At 37.9% G+C, this 19,642-nt stretch overlaps 1 protein-coding gene across 2 annotated transcripts in view; it reads right to left on the reverse strand.

The window, feature by feature from the left end:
- LOC140714261 (protein transport protein Sec24C-like) overlaps positions 1–19,642 on the reverse strand; it is an 81,145-nt gene that overhangs the window by 30,479 nt on the left and 31,024 nt on the right. The window contains exons 3-9 of one of the 2 annotated variants that reach the window (XM_073025320.1): positions 17,370–17,508; positions 14,076–14,257; positions 10,918–11,313; positions 9,958–10,082; positions 7,834–7,902; positions 6,302–6,413; positions 3,295–3,422 (exon numbers count right to left, since the gene is read on the reverse strand). In XM_073025320.1, coding sequence (XP_072881421.1) covers positions 3,295–3,422; positions 6,302–6,413; positions 7,834–7,902; positions 9,958–10,082; positions 10,918–11,313; positions 14,076–14,257; positions 17,370–17,508 — 1,151 coding nt within the window. The remainder of the gene's footprint in view (positions 1–3,294; positions 3,423–6,301; positions 6,414–7,833; positions 7,903–9,957; positions 10,083–10,917; positions 11,314–14,075; positions 14,258–17,369; positions 17,509–19,642) is intronic. The other variant, XM_073025322.1, reaches the window with a different exon arrangement.

The following is a 19,642-nucleotide window of genomic DNA, read 5'->3' on the forward strand; positions in this document are numbered from 1 at the left end:
GATAATGTGACCAAGAGAATTGATGAGCCCAGGGCACTGGATATTGTTACATGGATTTTAACAAGGCTTTGGCGAAAATCGCACACAGCATGTTCAGAAGGTTTGAAAATACAGGATCCATGTGGTAGGAGGCAGAGGATGGTAGTGGAGAGTTATTTTGCATATTGGAGACCAATTACTAGTGGTATAGTGAATAGTGAAGAAGGTTGCCTCAGGTTTTAACACAATCCTAATTACCTAGGAAAATAGGCAAACCAATGGCTGATAAAATTATCTGAGCTTAACTCTAACTCAGGTAAGTACAAAGAGTACAATTTGTGAAGTTAATTGCAGGGATTTGGGGAGTTCCTTAAAATTGTCATAGCCAGCGGGGTGGGGTTTGTGCTCCCACTACCCATTAAATACTGCCAATGGCATGTGTCTCATAGCCTTTGACAACAGAGTCCAGCTCCTTCCTACCTTCACCTTTGGCTTAGCTACTAAGCAAAGCAAAACCATATCTACTGGCAGAAGGAGCAAAGGTGGGTCACCAGCACCTTAAAACCAGTCACTTCAGACAGTTGGGGCTCGTCAGCCGTGGTTGGCAGCTCATCTACAAGAAGGTAAACTCTGATCTCAAACCTCCATTGTCTTGCAGCTAGACCTTCTCATGGGAAGACTTCAGGAGTAAACCCCGATGAAAAATCCAGAGTACTATAAAACTGATTTAGTTCCTAATAGTTATGAATGGAGGAATTCATCCACTATATGCTGCCGTTTTCTTTTGATTGACTGTAAGTAAACAAAATCAGCAAAAACATGTCTTGCAGATAATGGAGTGCCTTCATACAATGCTTTTGACAATTGCACAGTCCAAGTCTTCAATTTCATTGTAACATTCACAATGATTGTCAATACTTTCAAATTCTTCATAGTTCCTAAAGTAGTGAACATAGTACAGTACATCACTGGAACAGGCTTTTCAATCCACAGTATTGTGCTGATCCAATAAAATTAATAATCAAATTGGCAGCTTAACTAATCCCCTCTGCCTACACAATTGTCCATATCCTCCCAGTTTCCTCACATTCATGTGCCTATCTAAATGCTACTATAAAGTCCATATTGTAGCTGCCTCTACCACTGCACCAGGCACCCACCACACTAAAAAAACTTGTCCCTCACATGTCCTTTGAAATTACCCCCTCACTTAAATGCATGCCCTCTGGTTGACATTTCAACCCTGAGAAAAAGATACTGTCTGTCTACTCCATCAATGTCTTACATGATCTTACAAACCTCTATCAGATCTCCCCTCAGCCTCCTCCCCTCCAGAGAAAACAACCCAAGTTTGTCAAACCTCTCATTATTGCATATGCCATCTAATCCAGACAGCATTCTGGTAAATGTATTCTGCACCTTTGCCAAAGCCTCAACATCCTTCCTGTAATGGGGCAAACAGAAATGTATGCAATACTCCAGATGCAGCCTAAACTAGCTTCATAAAGCTGCGTAGTATCAAAAACATCTTCAAGGAGCAATGCCTCAAAAAGGTGACATCCATCTTTAAAGATCCCATCACAAGAGGTCATGCCTTCTTCTCAATGCTGCCATCAGGAAGGAAGTACAGAAGCCTGAAGGCATACACTTAATGATCCAGGAACAGCTTCTTTCTCTCTGCCATCTGATTTCTGAATAGACATTAAACCCATGAACACTACCTCACTACTTCTTTTTAATTTCTATTTTTTGCGCTATTTAACTATTTAATACATATGTACTTAGTCTAATTTGCAGGTTTTTTTCCCTATTATGTATTGTATTGCATTGCACTGCTGCTACAAAGTTAACCAATTTCACAGCATATGCCGGTGATATTAAACCTGATAAGATGACTTTAAATAAATGAGATGTTATTGAAAACAGAACCTTGGAATTTTACAGCTCGACCTACATTCATTCAAAGTTATTTCAAGTTTTCAGTCTGGGAATTTTTGATTCATTCCAAACCTCTCAAAAGTGGAAAATTCAAAAAGTGGAAGAATACAATTCACATTGATGAAGTCTATCAACTGCATCTCAGAAGTGCACGATACAAACCAAATGTGCTGATCAAGCCACTTGGTATCACTTACAACTTCTGGATTTATTTCAACAGCTGCAGCAGACAAAATGGCACAAAGAACTTGAAAAAAAGTGACTTTGCATTGAGCACACTTTCATATATTTCTGTGGAGGTGTACCAATAAAAAGAACCTCATCACTCCCATTAAATAGATTTTGACAAACTTGGTATTAACCGGTCTTAAGAACTGTGTCAAGTAAACATACTCATTTTCATATGTTAAAATTTCTTTATAGAACAGGAAGCTACAAGAGTGTTTCTGGATACAACTGACTTTGCCACTTCTATGGTTGGTGTACAATTCTAGCTGTTCAGCAGCTGTCAGCAGACAGACCCAATCAAATGCAGCCAGATCGAATTTCACAGCTTGATTGTGAAAAGAGCAACAAATACAGTATTGTCTCGCTTTAACTAACTTAAAGCAGTGTTAACTGCTTGAAATAGAATGAAGTACAAGGATGAGCACCATCTAGGTTACAAACGTCCAACATTGCTCAAATTATAAAAAGGTCAAATGAATTTGCCTGTATTTGCTATCCCCTTCACTAACTTAACCCATGAAGTAACCCAATTCATCAAGCAACTGCACTCAACGACAATACATTAATTTAACTACTTAAATTATCAGGCAACAGCTTCCATTGGAAGTTTGGATCCATGTTCTTTCCCTTTGCTAAAGGCATCAACTGGGAAATTATTTCTCACATGCTGCCAGTTAACCCCCAGCAAGTCAGCATTTTTTTTTGCACAAAATGACACAATGATCACTCTCCAACCAAAGACTTGGGTTCATCAGAGCTCTCATGTCCACAAAGAATCTACAGGCAGACACCATAATATTCAAATGTTGCTTAATTAAATCCCAGATGTTGCCTTCAGATGTCCATTCTACATGCACAGCTCACTAAGGCTATTTACCTAATTTGATTTTATCCTTCCTATTTTTACTTAATATTAATTAATGCGAAAGTGATCCTTCAAATACCTGTTATGGATTTAATTCTTTTTGTGAACAGTAGATCTAATCAGAGACCACAGCTAATACTTTTGGTTAAGCACTTTTGTTAATTGCCTCCACCTTAGTCTAAAATAGTTTTTGTTTTATATACTCATGCTTGAACAGGTGCATCCATTTAAAAAGTAAACAACTTGAACTCTTGAAGCATTAAGATTGTAGTGCAAATATTTACCTCATCAGCTGGTAGGGTGGCAAGTGGCTTAATGACCGCAGTGAGGGGAACTTGGCATTGTTTTGCCATATCTGAAGTGCAAGGTATATTGTAAGTTGCACATCGAATGTAACGAGGACTTGCATTCCCTGCAAGACAATGAACAGGTTGTTTTAGGTTCCTTCATACATCATCAAAATGTAACTTTTCAATCCACTAATTACGAAAATCCACATTTGGTGCATTTTGCTTGTCCGTGAATCAACCAAAAACTGAAGGTCAAGTTTACAAACTCTTCAGTTATTTCATTTTAGAATAACATTTAACGTATACTGCAGGGGAAGTCAGGAATCTAAAGCATTCAATAGTTTCCATTCATAGCCTTTAGCCTTGTATTGACCAACTGAAGTGTATCGATTGAGAAGACTGCCAAGCAACTACAATTGTGACCAAGATAATAACTTACATAGTCAAATGTTCACATGTAAAGATGATAAAAACATCAACTTTGCTTTTTTGTTTAATGTGCAAGAAAATGAATCTCAAGGTAGTACAATATACGGTAACATGCATGCATCTGATAATAAATTTACTTTGAACTTTAATGTTACCAGATGAACAAAAAATGTTCAAGTGCACACAAGAACACAGGAAACCAAAAGCACGAGGTAATATGCCCAAAAGGAATTCTGATCAATTTGAACTATAATTAGCCAAAATTGTATTTTCACTTAGGCATGTGGCTAATGCTAACTTACTGCCTTAAATAAACTTCATCCTGAGGACAACGAAGAGTAATGAAAAGCAAGCGGCAAAAGATGAAGTAGTGTGTTAATTATGCAACTAATTTAAATGATTAAATACATACTGAGGGAAAAAAGATTGGCATGTGCTAGCAGAGGACGACTTGAAAGGTGACCAAACATAAGAGGCCTTTTACTCCCAATGATAATTTTTTAAGAATAAATTGTTGAGACTCATGCAGAACAGAGAATAGAATAGACTACAGAAAATATCCCAATACATCTCCCATAATGCATTTGTAACAGTGGTCAGATTTGGTCACAACGTGCAGCATGACTTATTCCAACTGAAAAACCAAGATTAAATATTGGTTTCAAAGGGAAATATTAGAACTTACTGGTAAGGTAAATCACTGTGAACATGTATAGCAAACAACATCAGTTTAAAGAAAAAAATAGTTAAAAGCATACATAGAGTAGAAATAACAAGAATTGCTAGATAACAGCCCATAGCATCCTGAGAATAATAATAAAAAGGGGTTATTCAAAGGACAACATGAAGCCACAAATGGTTAGGGATGTGTGAGGTTTAATTCCCTTTGCACAATGAGCTGAAGTGTGTTATGTATGGTTAGTGCATGCTGTGCCACTGAACCTTAATTGGTGGGGGGGGGGGGGGGGAGATTGCTCAAGGCTCTGGCTATGAAAGATGAAGAGCTGAAGCTCTTAGTGCTTTTTTTCCCCAATATCTTAGGTTTTCCAGAGAATACCCTTGCCTCGATAAATGAACTGCATTAAAATATGTCCACTTCCCAAGGGACAAAAGTGAAGTGTCCTATAATACTGAATTGGCTCTGGGGTAAGCGAAATAACTAAACTGAAGATAATCAAGCAGTTGAAAAAAAATTATATCCCAAGAAATTAGGTTTGCTGCACTGTTGGCCTTATTTGGAATTGGGAGATAATCTATAATTCGACTAACAGATTTATGTAGCACAGAATCTGGCGCTTCAAGCCACAAGTTTGTACCACCATTCATTAGATTAGATTAGATTCAACTTTATTGTCATTGCGCCAAGTACAGATACAAAGCCAATGAAATGCAGTTAGCATCTAACCAGAAATGCAAAGAACAGTGTTATTTACAAAATAACTGCAAATAAAAAGTAAATGCTACAGCATACAAATATTGAAGTACTGAGACAGTACAATATGGGTGCAATACTGTTTAGCGCTGTGATGCGAGGTTCAGCAGGGTCACAGCCTCAGGGAAGAAACTCTTCCTGAGTCTGCTGGTGTGGGAGCTGAAGCTCCTGTAGTGCCTACCGGATGGGAGGTCAGTAAAAAGTCCATGGTTAGGGTGAGATGCATCTTTGATAATGTTTTTCACCCTGCCCAGGCAGCATTTATGGTACAAAAAGGCTGGATGAACTCAGCAGGTCGGGCAGCATCCGTTGAAAGGAGCAGTCAACGTTTCGGGCCGAGACCCTTCGTCGGGTTTCAGGCCATGTCCCGACGAAGGGTTTCGGCCCGAAAAGTTGACTGTTCCTTTCAACGGATGCTGCCCGACCTGCTGAGTTCATCCAGCCTTTTTGTACGTCTTAATTTGACCACAGCGTCTGCAGTGTACTTTGTGTTTAGCATTTATGGTAGTTGTTCTCAATGGGTGCCGATAATCCACTGGGCAGTTTTCACCAAATGCTGGAATGCTTTATGGTCTGATACAAGACAATTGCCATACCACACTGAGATGCAGTTGGTGAGTATGCTCTCAATGGTATAGCAGTAAAAGTCCATCAGTATCCTGGGACAGAGGTGAGCTTTCTTGATGCTCCGCAGGAAATAACCCATTTACAATAATCTTATTTTATCATTCACCTACAGAACAACTAAAGTGGCCAATTAGCTTACCAACCCGTATGTCTCTGCAAGTCTAAGAGAAAACTGAAGCACTCAGAAAATGCAAGCTGCTACAGGGAGACCATGCAAGTGCAACACGTATTGCAGCAGAAGTCAGAATTGAACCCAGGTTGCTGGAGCTGCAAAGTTGGTTTCTAGCTCGTAAAGTTGCAATGTTATCCTTCAATCACTGATCTATGCAGCTTAGTGTTTTTTGGAGTTTACTTGCAAGTTGAAAAATCATCCAAGGTTTTTAGAAAACTTTTGAGATACAAAAGGTCCTGAGCACCTTACACAAAAGCAATGAATCAAATATGCAGGTAAACACTGCATGATCCATATTTGCGATTTGAAACTGCTTATAACCAAAGCTAAGGAAAATCTACCTTGATCTTTGACGACAAAGTCAGTAGTCACAAGTGGTGGAACTTGTCCTCTTACACCAGTGGAAAATGGTTCAGATCCTCGATTTGACTTATCATCCTCAATCACTTGAATCTGTCACAGCACACAATACAACATTTCAGAGTCATTCATTAAAGTTCAAGCTATTTGTTATAGATTGTAGAGATGAACAAATATACTATATAACACTGACTAGCTAATTAACAAAGCTTCACCCTAGCCTTGCCAACACATGTTGCCTATGCCATTGAGGCCTTGCTACTGAACAAGCTAATCAACATAGGATTACAATTTACTCTGGCACTCCTAACAAGCAAAAGAAATCAGCCCAAGTTCCCAATCCCATTCCGTGCTCAGTAGTTACTGCCTAAGTGCAAAGTTGAACATATCTGAGCATAAAATTGGGCTCAACTATGATATCTCTCAAGCTGTGCACAGTGGAACAGCCTGAATAGTGGAGTCTTTTGCCTCACAGTTGTCTAAAAGATACCAGATCGACTGATTCCAGATACCTGTGGAACAAAACAATGGCACTAATCCACATATTTCAAATGTGAAAAATCTGATGAATTATTGATGAAAACATTGACAATGACTGGGGATGGTGGGGGCAGTAAAAAATAAATTTGATATGAATTCTCTATACGCTGAATCTAGACTTGCATTACACCAACATTTGCATTTCAAAGTTATCTCCGAATGTATCAGTGAAGTACCTCTCAATGAGGGACACTCATTCAGAAGATAATGTTCGCCAAAAAAAATTCAAAGTAAAAAGTTATTTTTCTGTAGTTACTGAAGTTAGTCATATTCAGTACCCAAGCACAATAGTTTTGTCCCAGCAGAATTTCACAGCTTGTTTTTAGGATGCTTTATGACTACTTTATTAATATACATTCTTCTAACTTAATGTTAGGACCTAATTAGTACATCAAGGCTTCTGCGACTAAAGCATCCTATAGGATCGTTTCAATTTCTTATTCACAATTCATGAAAATAATGAAAAAAAGGAGGGAAATTAAAGTGATTTGCATTCTTTTGTATGTTGATAGTGGTGCATTAAGAAACAGCAAATATCTAGCTAATTGAGCTAGACAGTGCTGCAAATTAAAATCAAGACCAAAAATGCACGTTATGTATGCAAGTGTAGATCCTGTTAATAAAAGATTACATTTATATCTAACGCTACCCTAATAAAACATGACTGTAAGGTACCAAAGCAGCTCATGACATCTGTTCAAATGCTATAAATTATCCACAAATCAGATGATTAATGTTCCAGCATTCTATTGGAAAGGTCTGCAGTAAAAATATTTTCTGAGGCATACATTTTCATTCTGTCATTTACCTTTTTAATAAAAAGGTACAATTGCAAAGAAGGATGCACAAAATGAAGGACAATATTTTATGACCTTACAGCATGTAATTGACATTTACAAATAAATGAGCCTTTTGGAGTTTAAGCAGGGCAGTAATGCAGTAGGTAACAGCACATACATACAAGCAGACTTACTGGACTAGGAATTGCATCTGGATCTATTCTATGTCTTGTTTTCTTTTGAGTTGGTAGTTCATTAAGTTGCTTATAAAGGCACAAGTGAGCAGCAAAACAGGAGAGAAACAAGAGTAACAATTGTTACTTCTACCTTCCTGCACAAACAGTGCCACATCAGCAAGTCCTTGATACACATCATTGCACATGCAAGTAGTTAGACTGACTACCTGAACACGTTAATGCCAAATGCAAGGCTTTTTACATTTCTGCATTCCAAATAAAATTCTGGGAAGAAGAATTCCATCCATAAATGTGTTAGCTCCTCAACTATGCACAGTCCAACGTTAATTCAGAAAATCTTAAGTGCAATATAAAGGATTACATTCATATGATGTGCAGTGTTAATGATGATTTCGGCCTCATTCATGCCAGTTGCCCACCAAAGGAATCAGTTAAAATGCTGAATACACTACACCAAGTATCGAAATCTATGATATGATCAGTTATGAAAAGATGAGGACAGCACAGGAACCTCATTCATCTCCTGAGTAGGGAAACTTTGGTAATCGAAATATTGTCATTAGAATTAACACCTAAAATAGTGTGAAACACAAGGAAAGGTCACTGCAATTGCTTAAGGAAATAAGTGTCACTGTTTTAGAACAGATGTACATCTATATGATCCTGTGCGATACTATTGGGACAGTGGTTGATTACCATTCTAAAGATCATTTTATTCACTTCATAAAACAATCAATAATTTATCAATGCATCAGCTGATCTGAATTGTTTGGTTAAAGCAGTAAGTGTGTAATCGTAGAATTAGTGCCCTGGAAAATTGAGCACATCCTAACAAAAGATTCAGAAGACTTGATTACCCACTTTCACAAAAAAGGTCTTAAAGGCAAATGTGCAAATAGATACTGTTTCACATCATTAAAAACTCATCTATTCACCGTCAATCAAAAATGCTCTTATTTCTAATTCAGTCTCTTCCAAGCACTATCACTTGCTTCCTGTCCTCCTGAACTACTTACAAAAGAAAAACAACTCAAAATATCAAGACCACAGACGCTCTATTACCTGCAGAGTATTTCAAGCAGTTGTGGATTTTCTTCTGATTTTCAGCATCTTTTCATGTTTCAAAGTGCCGTGATTTCTTTGTATTCTGAATAACTCCACTTTTTACCCAAATAGAAGTTTGAATAGCTGAATCCTCCTGGATTGCTTGGAGGCATAACCTTCTCTGTCTGGCTTGGGTATATTTAACTTCATGTAAAGTCAGCACCAACTCAACAAAAACCTACTCACTCAACTGGCAAGTTGAGTTTTGTCAGGCAATTAAATATTCTTTATAATATACCTTAGCACAGATGCTAGAATTTCAACTGACATATTAACATCTATATCCATAATAAAACATCAACTTACATGTCAAGAATAAATCAGCCTTGTTACAGTGCTGCTATGGTTTACAAGTACAGAGCACCTTATGACAAGGTTGTTTACTTCCTCACCTTAATGCTGCTCTAGGCATTTCAGTTCTAATCTGTTGTACATCTATCAACCTCCACCAGTTTCCCACTAGCCTCTTTCTAGATCTCATTTTCATGTACTCAGGATGTAGCTATCCGCACTTAGATTCAGACAAAACATGGAAGGATGAGGGAAACTAACAAAAGGCTCAGAAGTTGCAACCTTGGCAAGAACAAGATGAAGTACATCTTCAAAGTCAAATGTAGACAGGAAGCTATGATATTAATAACAGATCAGGAAGAGATTAATCTCTCCCACTAGAGTTAGACCACCGAGTCCAGAATATCAAGCTGATGTAAAGTAACATCAGTAACTAAAGTAGCTACTTGCTTGGGCAAAAACTGCTACTGCAGAATTTTTGACACCATCAGGTTAAGTACATGTGGAATACTGAGGCTACTTTAAACAATATTTCTGAACAAATTCAATCACATTGAAGAATAATGGGGGGGGGGGGAGAGAAGTACATTTAATTCTCCAACAAACCGATCAAATGATTCCTTTGTCAAGCAATTTAGATTAGAAAATGAGAAAACTTAGAGCAATTCTATGAACTTCAGACCACAGCACTCATCAACAAAGGAAATAACAAATCAGTGTGCTTACGGGGCTAGGAATGCTGTCTGGGTCCAATCGCTTTTGCTGAGGTTGAGGTTGACTGCTGTAGCTTGATGCTCCAGCGCAAGGTGCAGCATAGTTTGGTTGTGGTGCTCTCATTTGCCCAAAAGAACCTAGGACATTGTGTATCAAATAAAATAAATTTGCATATCAACAGCAAGTAAATGGAATATACCACTATTTGTTCAAACAAGCTTCAATGCTACAATGATTTGGTTCTCATCTGTTTTTGCACAAATTCACTAAAATCTGAATACATAATATTCCAGAAAATGTGTATCTAACAAAACCTGTATTTTCAGAAGTACATTGCATTCTTCTCAAACAGAAGAGATACTGGAAATCCACAGTAGCACACACAAAATGCTGGATGAACTCAGGTCAGGCAGCATCTGTGAAGAGGAATAAAGAATCAACATTTCAGGCTGAGACCCATTTTCATATTGACTCAGCCTGAAACGTTGACTTTTTTTTATTCCTCTTTATAGATACTGCCTGACCTGCTGAGTTTCTCCAACATTTTGTGATTTACTAACCATTCATTTATCTAACCCATATAAATACTTAGCAATAGTTATCACACATTCCCTGAAATTGCAAAAATAATTTAACCAATTCCTTATTACGCACTACTGGATCTATCTCACTAGCCAGTTAGGTCTTCAAATGCTCAAATACAAGTGTATTATGCAGTATTCATACTTGGAGGTAGGATTCATGTTTTGTAGATGGAAGCATTTTCATTCCAATATTGTATCATTCTGAAAATCATTACATTTACATGATAAATGTGCAAGCTGACATCATTTACAGCAGAGTCTATCAACACAACAGTAGCAGGGGAGGAAAAAGGGCAATCTTAAAGGATTTTTAAATATATAAATTATACACTTGAGATGATATTTTAACTAGTTTAAAGTCTGCTCCAAGGATTGTATAAAAATTTACCGTTCTGTTGAGGTACAAATCCCTGATTAGGTGCTGGATGCATCTGAAAGCCCTGAGTTGGTGCCTCAGGGGATACTCCTGGCATACCAGGCTGAGGACCCATAGGCCTGTGATTAGGCTGGGTTGGATAAGGTCCCAATGGAGGTTGTCCTGGCAGAGGTGGTCCATGCATCATGGGAGGTCTTTGCATCCCTACTGAAGGAGGAAGATTCACACCCGTAGTTGTGGGAGGAGATGTGAAAGTTGATGCAGGGGTTGTTTGACCAGGAAAAGAATGCTGAGGAAGGCTATTATTTTGGGGTGTGCTCGAAGGAACATTCTGGAGCGGAGCAGAATACGTTGCTGGGCCTGCAGGTGGTAAGCTAGTTGAAACTGGAGGGCGAGAAGCCGGGGGTCCTGCAAGCAGAATATATTTACAGTCAAAAACATTCTTAGAGAAGTAAAGGTAGAAATAATTCACTGAGTTGCAATAGTTCAAAACAGTTCAAGTTTAATTGTCATTCAACCATACATGAAAACCCATGAATACAGCCAAATGAAAGAGCATCCCTCTGGGCCAAAGTGCAAAACACAGTACTAACAGATTGTCTTTATTGGCGGGGGAACCATGTGCTCTTTGTTGTAGTATGAACTGGGCTTCATGCTGTGGGGTAGCTGTTGCATCCATCTAGGAGATAATGCCACAGGCGCTGTGGTGCAGTGTCCATGCTAGCATTGATGCTGCTGTCTGGTGTTCATTCGGAGGAAGACAAGCTGGGTTGCATTTGGTACATATAAAGCGTAAAATCGCAGTAATCATAGTCACACAAAAAAAAAAGCCCGTCCCTGAGTCCACGGACGTTGCCAGCAAGAACAAGCCCACAGTAATCTCCAGACAAATGCAATCCAGCTTGTCTTCCACCGAATGGACACCGAACAGCAGCATCAATGCCAGCATGGACACTGCACCACAGAGCCTGTGGCATTATCTTCTAGATGGATGCAACAGGCTACACCACAGCATGAAGCCCAGTTCACACTGGGCACACAGCTCCCCCGCCAATAAAGACAATCACCCGCTATTAGACTGCACACGCTTTTGCACACCGATTCCAACACTTCTCTGCAGCAGGCAGCAACACAGTCCACACCAAGGGCAGCATTTTAAGTTCTTCTTAGACTTTCAACCATATACCAATACACGACAAACAGCAGGATATTTTATAACAATGACATCACACACATCTACACCATCAAATAGCTACACTTTACCTACAGTAATTTATTTTGAGGCAACAGTAGTACACTTTATGCATACAAAATATTCCCATGAATTCACATGTAAACAAAAGCTTAATGAAAGAGTCAATCTTTTAACTAAAATAACATTTATCTTTGTCAAACCACCTTCTGGGGACATAGTTTGCAAAGCAGTTCAAGAAATAGTTCCAAATACATTACCCAATGAACAAAAAAAATCTCATCTGATTTAAACATGAGCCCTTTATTTTTCCTTCTCTTCAAGGAAATATCCTTTCCACATCTATCCTGACAAGACCCTTATTATCAGTTAAATTCTCTCACTTTCTTCTGAAGTGACAAATCACAGAGAACTGATTTCAGAAGCTAATATACAGTTGAAAGAAAAAAGTTTGTGAACTCTTTGCAATTGCCTGGCTTTCTGAATTAACTACTCAATAAAATGTGGTCTGATCATCATCGAAGTCACAATAATAGACAAACACAATCTGCCTAAACGAATAACACACAAACAATTGTACTTCTCATCAATACTGAGTACACCATTTCAATCAACAAGTGAAATTGCAGATGTGGGTTGTTGAGGTGCCCTGCCCTGTATAAAAAGATGCAAAGTCAGGTTACTGCTCTTCTCAAGATAGATCTGTTTTTGTCCACCATGCCTCCAGCCAAACAACTTTCAGAGGACCTTAGGAGAATTGTAGAGATGCATGAAGCTGGAAGCCTCGGTACCTGAGCTGGTGTGTGAACAAGAGGGCAATTGTCAAACCTATTGAAGAATTGGCTTAACTCATTAGCCTATTCACAGCTGCATTCCAAGGCTCTACAGCTAGGATGATTGAACCCAGTGATGTTCTTCATGTCTCTCCACATCTCCCACGTGCTATTCTGTCCAAGCTTGTTCTCCAGCTCTTTCCTGTATTCTGCTTTAGCCAACTTGCTCTTCTCCTTTAACCCCCGCTGTATGTTTCAATTCCTCCCTGTCTCACCACCTAAAGGCTCTCTTTTTCTGGTTTGTTGTTAGGGAAGAGCCCTTGATGGCATTGCAGTGTCCACAGAGAAGTTGATGTGTAGCCAGTGACACAATCAGTAGGTCCATTAATATCCTCCCCATATAGTTCACAAAGCACATTCCAGTCAGTAACCTCAAGCAGCCCTAGGTAATTAATGCAGAAAACCAGGTAATTGCAAAGGCTTCACAAACTTTTTTCCTGTCACTGTACTTGTTTAGGAGTACAATTTATCAATAGCTGAATTCAAGTAATGCATGTTAACTTGATCCCAGGGTGCGTGTGCTCTCCTGGGTCAACAGTTGCAAAAGAGCAGACATTTCTTGTTGGTCACTGGCAGGCTTCCACAAAAGTAGCTAAATAGGGTTGCCCAGCTAGCAGAATTCCAATCTCCACTGCTGTTTTGGTGGAGTCTGGACCTTCACCCTTGTGCATGTGGTTTTGTGCCATCCCAGCTTATCCCAAATCCACGAGGGTATATTAGCTGGCCAGTGTTAACTGCCTCTAATATATAGTAGATAAGTGGTAAAATCTGCAGAGAATAGATGGGAATGTTGGGGAGAACAAAATGGGATCAGCAAACATTAGTGCAAAAGAATACTTAATATTTGACACAGACTGGGCAGGTCAAAGGGCCATAGCCATGCAGTATGTCACAGTGGCTATTATTAATAATTTAAAAGTCTGCATAACTATATTTCTCTACAAAGTGGTTCTTTTTGTATAACCTATACCACATATATTGGGACTGACTAGTAAAAGTTAAGCTGTCCAGTAAATTCCTGAAAACTTCTGAATATTATGAATATTGATCTCAGAATATCAACTAATTGATGAACTATAAAAGTATATGACTGTTTGATCTCTAGATATGTCTTCAACTGTAAAAAAATAATCAACTTTACCTACCGTAACCTTGGCTAACTGAAGGTGATGCATTGTTGGTGGAAACTCCACTGATCTGCATTCGGGCCATCTGATTTGGTAACTGTTGAGCATGACTAAGTGGGGGTGCATACTGTTGATATGGCATTTGTTGACCAGCAGAATGAACTGTGTTACCAGGCAAGTATGGTTGAGACACTGGAAGCCTATGAAAGGATTTCACCAGTTAGATTTGGGTATTAAGTGCAAAGCCAATGTCAACTGCAATGACTCAAGTTCTGCAGACAGGGTTAACAACATAACCAGTATCACCAAACAGGTTACTTAATTGCTCTGAGCATAGATGAATTTATTTCATTCCAGCAAAAGCGATTGAGTAAATAAAAGATAGCATGCAGTATTCTCAATAAAGCCCTGTATTTACTGAGTGATGCTGACCAATGCTAGACTCCTCATGGACTTCAACAGTGAATGAAACAGGTGATAAATACTTAGCAATTACACTGCAAAATCTGCCCACTGAAACTGTGCACTCTTTATCCTGGTGCAGCAATGGCATCTATTTATTCTCGAGCAAAATGGTATTAAATAATAGAAAACGTTTGGTCAATTCAAGAACAAACATCCCAAGTTGATTTAAAATGTTTTTAAACGGTATAATATAATTTAAAAATTTTAAATTGGTTTAATATTTAAAAGTTTACTGAGAAATCCAAGCAGATATCTTGTGCAAATGGCCCCACATAACTGTCAGAAAATCCAGTTTTTGTGCAATGTGAACAAAATCCCTAACTTCCTGTCAAAACCTCCTGCTGTCATTCCATTCTTTGATCATACAGAGGACCAAGCTCTTATTTTCCCAGTTGTAATGCTGAAGGATCTGTCTGCTCAACTTGCACCAGGTTAAAGCTTCAGTCATTCAGTGGCGGGGAACTACTGAGGGAGATACAAATTGGTGGGCATGCTGAAGATGAGTTAAGGGTAATCAGCCTTAAAAACAAAAAAATCAGAATCAGGTGTATTATTTCTGACATGTCATGCATCAGCATTTTAATCTTCATAGTTATTAACAGTATAATATTTAATATTTCAATGTTGAGATTATTTGAAAAGCAGCAGCATTAACAAATGTTTAAGCTTAGTTTTGACAACCAGTTAAGCAAGTGGCATGACTTAACAGGGTGCTAATGCATTTCTGAGCAGGGTTTATCATTTATGACTAGAAATGAGATCACATTGAAACATAATTTTGAAACCAAATTGCTAGTGGGAGATACAGTTCGGGGGATGTGTATTCAGAAGAAAAGTTCTGAACTGGTTTGCAACCATAAATAAATTGCCAAACTGTTTTTCTTTGTGGGTGAGTGTGCACCAGCCTCTCAGGCTATGAAATGCCAGCATCTAAGGTACAGCGCGGATTGCCACTTTTAGCCGAGGGTGGTGAGTAGGGCTGGAGAAAAAAAACATAACAATCGCACTTCACTGTAAATATGACTACCAATGTCTAAAACAGATATCCAAGTCCACTCCAGATACCTCATAGCAGCCTGTCATTCTCTGATTTGAGGGAAAAGAATGCAGTACGAATGCATCCCACTCATAGCCCATTGTCAGGTCAATTATATAATATAGTAACAATTGTCACCCACCAGCTGCTTTCACCTGAAAAGCTTCCTCATATGAATTCAGTGTGCTGAATGTTTTAAGGCAAGAGCTGGATCATGGAGATAACTGCATCTTTACATCCATATACATATTACAACCATACAGACCCCAGGCTCACACATTATGCTGCCTTAGGTTGACTTATCACTAAATAGCAAATATTTGTCTAAGATTTTTACCTAAAAATGCTGTTATCATTACTTTGTATAATCAAGTTCCTAAAAAACTCCACTTGAGTAATAACTTTCAGCTGACTAATAGTTAAGCTTCGAGAGACAAAAAAAGACTAGTTTAAATTGGATAAAAAGGTTTCACAACAAAGTTACAAATGAATTGAAAGTTATTTTAGAAGAGAAAGCATAGGGTACTTATTTGCTACATAGATGGCTTAACATTGATTTTTGTGATATGGATGTCCAAATAGATACAATTAATTGCCAACCTTCTGAAGGTATTCTTCCTGTGAATAGTAATTTTGGCACATCTGCAGCAGCCCAGGCCTCTTGAATAAACAAGAGTCAATCACTTTGCAGGGGTGTGGATATACATCAACCAAACTTGGTAAGAATGTAAACAGATGCTGTGGTCAAATCAACATCTACAAACAAGCTGGAGGAACTCAGCAGGTTGGGCAGCATCCGTTGAAACAAGCAGTCAACGTTTCAACAGATGCTGCCCGGCCTGCTGAGTTCCTCCAGCTTGTTTGTATGTGTTGGTAAGAATGTAGTTTTTCCATTTTTAAAGTGTCTTTGTAGCCATTTTTTATAATTCAGTACTACCATATAAGACTGTAGAATGCACAGTTCATGTTAATAATGAAAACAATCGACATAATACTCTCGATTGTCATGTTCAAATTTGCCACTTAAACACCTATGGTTGGCCCAAGGTCCAAACTATGTACATACATATTAACTATTGTACAAATACACTGATCAATTTCCAGACCACTTGCTGTTCTAATAAATCTTTTCCATAAAGTTGCACCTTGTGATTTTGAAATTACCTCTGCTTGCAAGCTTTAATCAAAGTAATAAATGCTAAATAATACCATTTCCTTTCAGATATTTAAATGTTTTAATGTGTTTATTAATGTAGGTTAAAGCTACAAGAACATTCTAGGGTAAATTATGTTCACTTGAAGGGTGCCTTCACCTTAGGGTATGGCATTTTTTGATTATATGTAAAATGTCCAAGCACCTAATAATCCTTGATAACAAGGATTTAAATTTCTTCAGCTCTATTTACTAAAGCAACATTCTTCAACATACCTGCAATATTCAGCAAGTTACATTTAGGACATTGCCTTGTGCAGAATTTTAAAACCTAAGTATACAAAGCCAAATACGTATGAGGAATGCATTTCACTCAAAATTAAATTTAGGCTGACATATTGTAAAGGCAGTTTTCTGGCCTTCAACCATTCTCAGGTGAAACTAAAGGGTATTTTAATGAAATTCTCAAAAAAGACAAAGAAACAGAGCAATCCTTCACATTGTACAATACATTTTGTAAAATCACATTAAATGGAATATGCAAACTTCGCAACTCAGTATTTAGTGGATGATGCAGCTCAAGAAAAATCTTGGTTCCATCTGCTTCTGTATATTCATCTGATCTATCTGCCTTTTGAGTTTTCAGTAAAAAACCAACCTTTGCATCTGGTCAGGCACTGCAGGGCCATTGTGTACATCCCCCTGTCCATATTGGTTATATACTGGCTGCTGTGCAGTTGTTGAGGGAGGTATTGAGGTTGGAGGTGGTGCTGATCCTGGTGGTAGCCTCAAAGAACCTACACCAAAAAAAAAATAACAATTTTAAATACCACAAGGAAAAAAACCATTTTTTCTGCTGATGCCATCTCAACATTAAACAAAGAGAATTCATATCCTTCTTAAAAGCAGAACTGAAAATCTACTTTTTCAAAAAAAATAGTAAACCCTGGAAACCCTAGAATTGTATTTTTGAAAATGCCAACAGTAATGGGTCCAAATTCATATAAGCCACACATTTGAATAAAATTGACAATTAGTTAGGTTCTATTTAAAAGAAACAAAAGATGAAAACTTAAAATCAGCTGTATTTTTTAATATAACTTATCCTGTAGGTCACTGCTTTCACTTCCGCAAACCAGAAAAATAACTGAATTTCTTGACAAGAGCACATGAAAATCAACACTGAACTTGTTTTCCCCAATTTGGAATTTTACATTTACTGTAGGAAAAAATGGCACAATTAACATATTGCTGCAACCCTGAAAGCTTTTGGCAATGAAGGGGACTGTAGAGAGAGCTACACACAATGAAAACATTTGTATTTAAACAGCTTGCTTAAACAAATTGTAGCAATTCATTCTTTCATTATTAAAATCACCATGGCACCAACCAAATGACCCCAGTATTTGAAAGGTTTAACCTACCAGACATGACAGCCTATTAAGTAGTCCCTTGCAACTCACTCTTACACCTTTAGTAAGGACAAGATTAAAATCTTGTTCGTAATTATTAGAGATTTCAGCTTAGACAGATGCAAAAGCACCTCTGCTCAAAAAGTATGTTGCTTGGGACCTTCAGGAGAACAAGCGTACATCTGTCAATGGAGGATATTCACTTCCTCTAATTCAACTTGAAATTCGTCTGCATTATTTAATTATTTAGCGATCTAGGCCCTTCCAGCCATGCTGCTCCAACAAACACGTTAACCCTAACCTAATCACAGAATTATTATAATAGCCAATTAACCTACCCGGTAAGTCTTTGGACTCACTGGGAGGACACTGGAGCACCCAGGGAAGTAGATCTCCATACTGTAAAGCTCAGCAATCATGCTCTCTAATGAAATCAGCATTCCACATATATAATTTAATTAGCTGGAAGCACTGGATTCTGTGACTGATAGAACAATCCAGCTGGAATTAGCAGCAGGAGAAACTGCTCACGTTCTGCAATCAAAAAAAACTAGGCAAACTAAAAGCCCAAATTTTAAAAAACATTGCATTATTAAAAACATTTATAATTATTGAAAGATATCTACACATGTTGGAAATCTAATATAAAAGAAAAACTGTTGAAAATACTCAACTGAAGCAAAATGTAGATGGAAAAAAAAGAAAAAGGCTAATATCAAAAAACATCCATCAGTATTGGAAACATGTGAATTTCAGCAACTCCTGCTACATTGCTAAGCCTCCAAATGATATCCACCCAGGTAAATCCCATGTTTTGATAGGTCTTTGTGGAATGTGCAATTTGACAGGAGGCTGTACACATTGAGAGAGACATGGTGAGTGACAGAGAAATTGGTAGATAGAGAAACAAATGCACTGGTATTAGGTTTGAGTTAAGGGGAAAAGGGAGGGAAAATCAAAAGGAGGCAATATTATACAACAGCACGCAAGATAGTGGAATAAAACAGGATATTGGAATGAACGCAAGGACAGTTAAAGAGATAAAAGTAGTGGTGGGGAAGAAAACACTCAAGATTCAGCGATTAAAGACCATTCAGATTGATAAAGAAAAACAAAAATCAATTAACATGGAAAATATTACAAAATAAGCAATACAGCCAGAAAATAGAATTTAAAATATAAATACAAATCTTAGGCTTAAAGTAAGCAAACTCTGCATAATCAAAACCTGAATACAAACAGGAAATGTTGGAAAATACTCCCAGTATCAAAGGAGAGAGAAATCAAGTTAATGTTGCAGATCCAAAACAGTAACTGTTTCTGTTTACACAAATATTGTCTTGCCTGCTCAGTATTTTGCTTTTATTTCTGAAGATGGAAGACCCATAGCTTGCCAACTATCCCACTGAAAACGTGCTTTTAAACTTACTATTAAGCTCTAGCAACAAATTCATCTTAATAAGGACTTTACAGCCAAGGGTTACAATAAGGAAAATTGCATGTTTTTTTCAAATTATTT

This window comes from Hemitrygon akajei, chromosome 21, assembly GCF_048418815.1.
Source record: "Hemitrygon akajei chromosome 21, sHemAka1.3, whole genome shotgun sequence".
NCBI classification, from domain to species: Eukaryota; Metazoa; Chordata; class Chondrichthyes; order Myliobatiformes; family Dasyatidae; genus Hemitrygon; species Hemitrygon akajei.